General features: G+C 43.0%; 1 protein-coding gene across 1 annotated transcript in view; it reads right to left on the bottom strand.

Annotated features, from left to right (window-relative positions):
* Nucleotides 1–11: 11 nt before the first annotated feature.
* TSTD2 (thiosulfate sulfurtransferase like domain containing 2) overlaps nucleotides 12–7,765 on the bottom strand; it is a 13,883-nt gene continuing 6,129 nt past the window's right edge. Inside the window, exons 5-9 of the mRNA XM_017735329.1 lie at nucleotides 7,549–7,654; nucleotides 6,169–6,287; nucleotides 5,377–5,535; nucleotides 4,313–4,451; nucleotides 12–2,985 (exon numbers count right to left, since the gene is read on the bottom strand). Coding sequence (XP_017590818.1) covers nucleotides 2,726–2,985; nucleotides 4,313–4,451; nucleotides 5,377–5,535; nucleotides 6,169–6,287; nucleotides 7,549–7,654 — 783 coding nt within the window. The 3' untranslated portion in view covers nucleotides 12–2,725. The remainder of the gene's footprint in view (nucleotides 2,986–4,312; nucleotides 4,452–5,376; nucleotides 5,536–6,168; nucleotides 6,288–7,548; nucleotides 7,655–7,765) is intronic.

The following is a 7,765-nucleotide window of genomic DNA, read 5'->3' as shown; positions in this document are numbered from 1 at the left end:
GAGACGAGAAGAACTTTCTCCTATGTTTTACTGTAGCAGCATCCAAATTAACAATGCAGCCCAAAGGTAACTTAAGCTGTCAGGATCATTCCGGGTTCCTTGGCTTAACTCACAGAGCTGTTTTGCTGCAGGATGCATCTGACAGCTGAGGGTGGTGCAGCAGAGACAGGTGGTGCTGAGGCATCAGGCCATGTGGTGAAAGGCTTTAAGCTGTGCAGCAATGGAGCTACAAAATGGTGATACTTAGGAGCAAATGTATCCCTGTTTGGCCCAGCAGCTCTCCAGGAAAAGGGAGGAAAAGCCATCTGACTTTCCCTCCTGTGACTGCAGCATCTGGAAGTCACAGCCCATCCTGAAAATTCTTCCCTTTCCTGGAGCTCATGTGCCTTCTCTCAGGCATTACCACTGAGATGCCTGGATGCCAACACACAGCTTTTCACTTGCCCTTATTTGTATAAATCTGACAAAACTAACCCAGAAAACAGGCTAGAGAGCCCTCATGGGCTAGCTTGCAAGAAGCAGGCTAAGAATGTCTCTTAGACCCCTCTCTGCAGTAGAGGTAACATGGCTTTATGGGACTCCATCTGTACATCTCAAATCCTTCTCCTCCCATGCCTTAGTGCAGCAAGGACCAGAAGAGAGCTCATGGCTCCCCTCTGCCTTTGAGGTAGAATCTCCAGCTGCTGAGGAGCTCTCAGGAGAATTGTACCTTGTAGCCAGGTCTACCATGTAGCAGACTAGCTAGGTTTCAGTGTTTATCTCTGCAGAATTAAGCACCTCCAACATAATACGTGAAGTGTATCTGTGCAGTACTTAAAAAATTATAATGGAAGCACTAAAGGTTATTTATCATAGATGTTTCAGAAGTTTACATATAAAATATAGTTGTTGCCATCCTGTACTGATAAGTGATACAGAAACAGCATTACAAATTGATTACAGTGTTACAGACCTGCTGATAAAACTGAATTACAATATTGTGTTCTTTTTAGCCTAACACAGGAGGATCCCATCAGTGCTCTAGACCAGACCTGCAAGTAGAGCTTGCATGTTTCTTCACAAATACTCCAGTTCTCAAAACCACACAGGTTAGTCAGACTTGTGCTGAAGGTGTCTACTGATGGGACTTCTCCAATTTCTTCTCAAGGACTGGTTGTTCAGAGATTTACTATTAAATACTATCTTAGAAAGATTCCCAAAGGAAATATTCCTAAGCTTCAGGGTTTTGCCTCATTAATGAAATTGTCCTGAGGACAGTTGATTTCATGGTAGCAATACTGGAAGAAAGAAGAAATGTTTGTCATGGGTTTAATGGAACCAATGCCCATGTATTTAAGTTGCTAGTCAAGCCAACAATGAGGCCTTGCTGAATTAATAGCACCATGGGAGAAAGTTACAATCTATATGAAAATAACATATCACTGTTATTAAGCAACTGCAGAAACCTAAAAAACTGTTTTCTTGCTTTTAAAATCATTTGCCAGTAAAAAAACTCCAAACCCAGTGACTTTGATGTCCTAATGACTTACTGTTTAGTTCCCAGAATGACAGTAAAGTTCAAAGACATTTTTCTGTCAAGACACATCTTCCACACTATTAATAAATCCTTTCTGTACATTCTACAGCATCAGGCACACAAAACAGCACGTGGGGCAGTATTTTAAGCTCATCTGCTGTAGGTCCCTTCAAAGACAATTTCTCCACTGACAGGTGCTGGAAATTGCATAAACATCTTGCAGCTTTTAAAAAACTTAACTCATGTTTAAAAAGCACAAATGCTCCCCAGAACTTGAATTATTTAACGTGGATAAAGGATCTTGCAGTCTTCTCATAGCTGTTGCTGACATTTATGCACACATGCATCACTTCCAGTGCCATGATGCTGGTATTGTGACAGTCTCTGTGCTCCCCTCTTTGTGTGCCTGTTTCAACATGCTTCAAGCTGTCAGGTTTTTTTAGTGCAAGCAGAGCTGAGCCCTGCATATTTCATACACTGACAAGTTGAGGGGAAAAAACAGTTCCCAGGGAGACTGAGCACTGGAAAGAAGACTGGGTTTGCTGTTCATCCTACAGGTCACAACTAGTATGGCTGGGCAAACCGTATCTCTGGACCTTTGCTCCAGCTCCTTATGCTGCCTTCAGCCAGTTCTACAGGAGAGTTAAGTCAGTAATTTCAGGTAACTTTGCCTTGCTTCTCACTGGTATAAAGCAGAAGATTCAGATAGATGGTGTGCATGTGGAATATATCTTCAGGATCTAATCTGGGCACATACCTACACCAAATTAATAAATCTGCTGTTTGCACACCTTACTACAAGCTGTTGAAGTAGATGCATGATCCTTGGAGAGGTCAGACAGGTTGATCTCCATGCAGGAAGAAGAAAATTGAATTGTTCTTAAGTTGCTTCAGTTTCTTTTGAATTGTGAGCAGCTCTGTCATGTTGCAGATACTCTGCTCCAAAATCCCCACAGTAAAGGCCACACTACAAGACTGTACCCAGGGAGAGTAATCCTGTAGTGCTGGTGATGGATTGGGCACTCTGGTAATTTACAGGCAAGTAATGGACGGTTTTGAGGGCATACTCTATGTTTAAAGGCAGCATATGAACAGGACTTTCCAAGCCAACGTATTTTCATAATTTCCAAACCTAACTGATTAGCAAATAGAGATCTGGTTACGGAAGCCCTTCACATGAGCACATGCCAGATTAGCCAATTAAACAGCTTAATCTTTCCCTGTGTCCAGCATCCTTGGTGAGACATTTTCAATTGGTACCCTTGGTCGTCTCCTTGTACACTCACATTCCTCCTTAAGTGTCTGTCCTGAAGCCCTTGAAGTCACCTTGAGCTCCTTCTCTTGACAAACAGGACAGCAAGCTGTAAGACCTTTGTTGCAACAACTTGGACACGTCAGGACAAGCTGCCGGCAGTGCTGACTGGAACAAAGTTTATACTGGTCCCACAGCACCCCACAGTATCTGCATGCTGGAGGGAGGAGGAAAATAAAAAGTTAATACCCATACTGGTCTGGCTGTTCCCTTGCAGAGGGCTTGCCAAGGCAGCAGGGGGTTGCCAGCTCTCATTTAAGTGGCTATCGTCTTGCAGGTTTTTAATTCCTGTTTAGCTTGATCTTCTAGAAGCTAGTTCATTTTAAAACACCTTTTTTACCTAAGACAGTTTTCTCTCTGGAAAAGAGGAGAGTGCTCACCACTGCTTTCTCTAGTTCTGAACAGACAGATTTAGAGATTCTTGCTGCCAAGAGAAGAAGACATGCAGGTGGCAACTAAGTCAGTACGCAGGAATGTCACCTGCTGGTGAAGGGGATGTTATGGAACTTCCTTCCATCTACAAGCAATGGCTTGTGCAGACAGGGTGCCATTTGCAGTCCTGGTAGAGTCCTTCCAAAACACCACAGGTTTTAACTTCTTTAACTGAAAACTACATCCCAGTTTAGCTGTACCACCAAGAAGGTGGATACCACAGCACTCCCCCTTGAAACTTCCATAGGGATGGCTGTAATGTATCCAGAGTGTGTTCTGTTTCCACAACAAGTTGGGCCCCTTCAAGATGTATAGAGTAATTGCAGAGGAGGAATGGGGGTTATACTTGAAAAGTTACCAACTCAGAGTAAAAACAGCACTGTTTCCGTAGAGCTAGAGCTAAATTCCAGCTACTTCTTGTGCCTGGCAACTGGTAGCAAAATAAGAGATTACTTAATTTCCAGCAACTGAAGAGCAATCGCAGCCAGAAGATCAGGCAATGTTCTTAACAACTTCAACTAGAGGCCACTGAAATTCTACTGGATATAGAATTTCTTAAGCATGAAAATAACAAAGTGCCATAGAGTATAGTGCCACTACTCTCCCAATACCTGGCAGTCTTTGTTGATATTCTATGAGACTACTGAAGCAGAGGACTGCTGGCAGCAGGAGAACTATTTAAAACTTTGGTCACTTGGCAAACCACAGTCTGATCAGCACTGTGGGCAACAAGCAGGTAGCAACAGCTGTAGTGCTGGACATACGCCTCCATTGGTGCAGATGGCTCCTAAGAGAGCTATTCTGCAGGGAATACTTCCTTCTACTGCCCCAGTTTTAGTGAACTCTTGCTAGTGACCCCCTTTCCTCTCATTTCTGTTTTACATGTTAAAGCCATAGAGTTGATAGTCATCATGAGAAGTGACAGCGCTACGAGATCAAACCAAGTATGAGGAAGAACTACACAGACCAGTTTGGCTGTCCCTATCCTGCACACCTCTGGAAATGATTACAATAGCTTCCCAGCCTTCTGCACTTACATTATCTAGTCCTACCTGAGATGATATCTTCATTGGAACAAATGGCGTAACGATCATCAAATACAAACAGCTTCCCCCTGTAGAATCCATCTGGAAACTCTTCTAGGTACTTGTGAATTCCACCTTTTAGCTGGTAAACCTCTCTGCACACTGCCTGTTTAAAGCATATTAGCAGAAAAGCTGAAGGAGACCCCAGCAGTGGCGGTGTGCCAGAGTTCCCAAAGCAAATGTTGTAAATGCCAGGGGTCAGTGAAAAGCAGCAGCCTCTCAGTGACCATCAGATGACACCATGTGCAGCCATAGCTCTGGGCAGTGCCACCAGGGAGTACTGGGCAGCTTCATAATGCTGGCTTGTTGGCATGAACCCAACTCTTCATTTAATGTTATACTCAAAAGAAGCTGGTAACCTCCTCACCTGAGGAAGGTTTGCTGCATCACAGATCTAATGCTTTTGAACCCCCATGAGCTGCTGCTTATTATTCTGTTTTTATTTAGTTAGCTGTTAGCAAAAGCAGAATTTCACACGGTTCACATTGATGCAGTGGGAAAAAGAAACCCAAGGTTTAAATCTCTGGAGAACCTTTCTGTTCTGTTCCCTTGATCCTTAAGAGAAGGATCTAGGAGAGGAGTGGGATGGAAAGCACAATTAGAACAATGCACCGTGCTGGATTTAGTTCCACAACACTGGGGAAAGCACTGACTGGCTGATTTTCACCACGCTGAGATGCTCAAGCTGTGCAGTAATGACCACAGAGCATAACCCAGACAGTCTGTGGAAACACTGTGGAGTGTTTTCAAGCCCTCCTATAACAGTCCTACAAATACCTCTTCTCAGGAAATGGGTTATGTAATTATTTTCACTGCTGTGACACTAGTCCACGCAGGTCAGACTGAGCCACATTGAACTATCCAGGTCCTTGACAGACAGCATGAGACAAGCACGTGTCAGAAGCATTTATCTCCCCACCTGCACATTCGGTAGTTTGTGCACAGTAAGAATTCACCAGCAAGACAAAAGACAGGTGCCCTTAAAGCAGCCTCAACCCCCCAGCACTTGTGCCCTCAGAATGACATCTTACCTTGCTCCTGAGGTAAGCAGAGCCTCTTTCACAACGAATCCCTCCGGTGCAGTACATCAGGACACGCTTATCTTTAAAAAGCTCCAGGTTTTCATCTACATAGCTGGGAAAATAGCTGAACTTCCTGATATCTGGAGCCAGACAGCCCTGGAAGTGTCCCTGCAATTACAAGAGATGACCATGCAACTGGTTACAAGCACTGTTACTGGTAAGGTCTGTGCCTCTAACTAGAGAAAGTAACAAAACTTTGGGCCGGAATACTCAGCTCACTGCAGCTGTTTTAGGCAACTCCTCAGCCACATTTATTCATCAAAACATGTTAAAATCTGTAGGAGGATTCTGGACACAGCAAGTCTCCTTGTTGAAACAAAGAAGAAAGAGCTAAGCAGAACTGTCAGAGAGAGGACAAACCACAACAGTGCATGAGAGGTGGTGGTTGTGACAGCAGGATGCCCCTGTTCTTTCTGACAGATGGGACAAGACAAAAAAATGCTGAAAAACATCCCTGCAAATTATGCTACTTCAAACATTCATGCTCATATTGTATGGACCGCTTCATTTTCTTCCTGCCCCACACTGTATAAGCACTTGGCCAGGCAGGCTCCATGCTCAGTTGCTGGGCAGGTCCTCTACTGCTTGTGTCTAATATTCATTACTAAACTGCACTCTGTACACATACGGTCAATCTGGAGTATGTAATCTCTTCTAACAGTAAGGTTACACCCTCACAATCGTAAATACTTCACCCCAGCACCTGTAATACACTGCAAGAAGCAGGCAAGCAGCACTTACTATTTTACTTTCATAGAAGTTCCTACAGTCCAGCAAGATGGTATCGCTTTGTCCTTGACTGGCCTGAGACAAATACTGTTCTACTTCTCTATGAAATTCTGGAGGGGATAAATGGATTCCTTTAACAAAATAAAACAAAACAAAAAGAAAAAAAAAGAGGGAGGGGAGAAGAGAAGTGAGAAGCAGAACTATGAAACAATGTCACGTATGAGATCACTGATCCAGATTCTCCTCAGATTTCCAAACAAAAATTTTTTGTGATTGTTCACAGACTTTTCATCCCAACTCAATCAGCCAAGTTTATCCATGTTTGGCTTCCTATACGCAAATGACAGAAAACACAACACTGTTCCACATGACAGAAGAAGCAGCAGACAGGTACCTATCTCTATGACCTTTTGTTGCATCCCCCTGGCTACTCTTACAGTTGTAGAAGAGGGAGTGACATGTTCCCTTTGCTCATCTGTCATTACATTTGGAGGTGCAGAAATAGAATTTTTAAAATTAAACTCTTCTTGATAACAATGGAAAACTTCCATATACATGTATTATTTTCAGTACAACTTCAATTTACAAAAAGTTTCTCAGCTTTCAGGGCTTAGGACTTCTAATCTATTGAAAAACTAAAAAGCTCCACCAGCAAAATCCTTTACCTTTTATAAAAAAATACCCCTACATGCAAACTGCCAGAGTAATAGGAACCATCTCCATAAAATGCTGCAAAATAAGAGGAAAAAGGGAAAAAAAAGGAAAGAAATACCCAAACATACATCCCACAAACTACCACAAAATGGGAGCAAAAAAAACTGTCTTCCAAATCCACAAAAAGATGCTGTAGAAGTTTGGCACCAACAAAACCTCCTGGTGGAAAAAAAAGCCCAAAGCTGCTCTGTTATTTGCTGTTTGCTGTGCTCCTGCTTACCACCTATGTAAGCATCCTTACAGCAAATCCTTAGCCAGGAACACCTAATCAGGCATAATCCATACTAAGCAGCTACAGGTAGCACAAAACAAACGCAGTCGCAGTTCATGCAGAACTTGGATCTGCTTAGCGCAGAAGGCAGGAGCATGGCTGTTAGCTCCAAAACAAGTAATGCCAAGTCAGCAGTCCCTGCAAGGTAACTGCTTCATGTCATCTGAACTCTTCCCACAAAATGGGAAGTTAATTCTGGAGTTTTCTGAGGCAACCACACACTAAGCTAGCCAAAACCTGGGCCAGCAAATTCTCTGCAGCAGTAGCTTTTGACTACTAGATTTCTGTATCTATTTCTCCTGAGTCCTGGCCATTGTGCAAAGGGAAATCTTTTTGATGAAGGTATTTTACTCTTCACTCACCTCTCACTTGGGTGAGAGGCTTTATTTTTCATTACATACACTTACCAGTTTCCTTATAAGACACTATCTTTGGATCAACACCCATAGGTACAATTTCTTTGAATACACCAACGCGAAGGTCTGGGAAACAGTGAGCTCCTCCTGCACTGCTCTAGGAAATCAAACACAAAAACAATTCACTAAAATTTGCCTGGTGTCAAAATTATCCACTCACTTTAATTCTACAGCTCATTAGAATATGAAAACATCTTGGTGGCTGAGG

Source organism: Corvus brachyrhynchos, unplaced genomic scaffold, assembly GCF_000691975.1.
Source record: "Corvus brachyrhynchos isolate BGI_N302 unplaced genomic scaffold, ASM69197v1 scaffold22, whole genome shotgun sequence".
In the NCBI taxonomy this organism is placed as follows: domain Eukaryota; kingdom Metazoa; phylum Chordata; class Aves; order Passeriformes; family Corvidae; genus Corvus; species Corvus brachyrhynchos.
The sequence above is the reverse complement of the archived record's forward strand: the minus strand, read 5'-3'. Positions and strand labels throughout refer to the sequence as shown.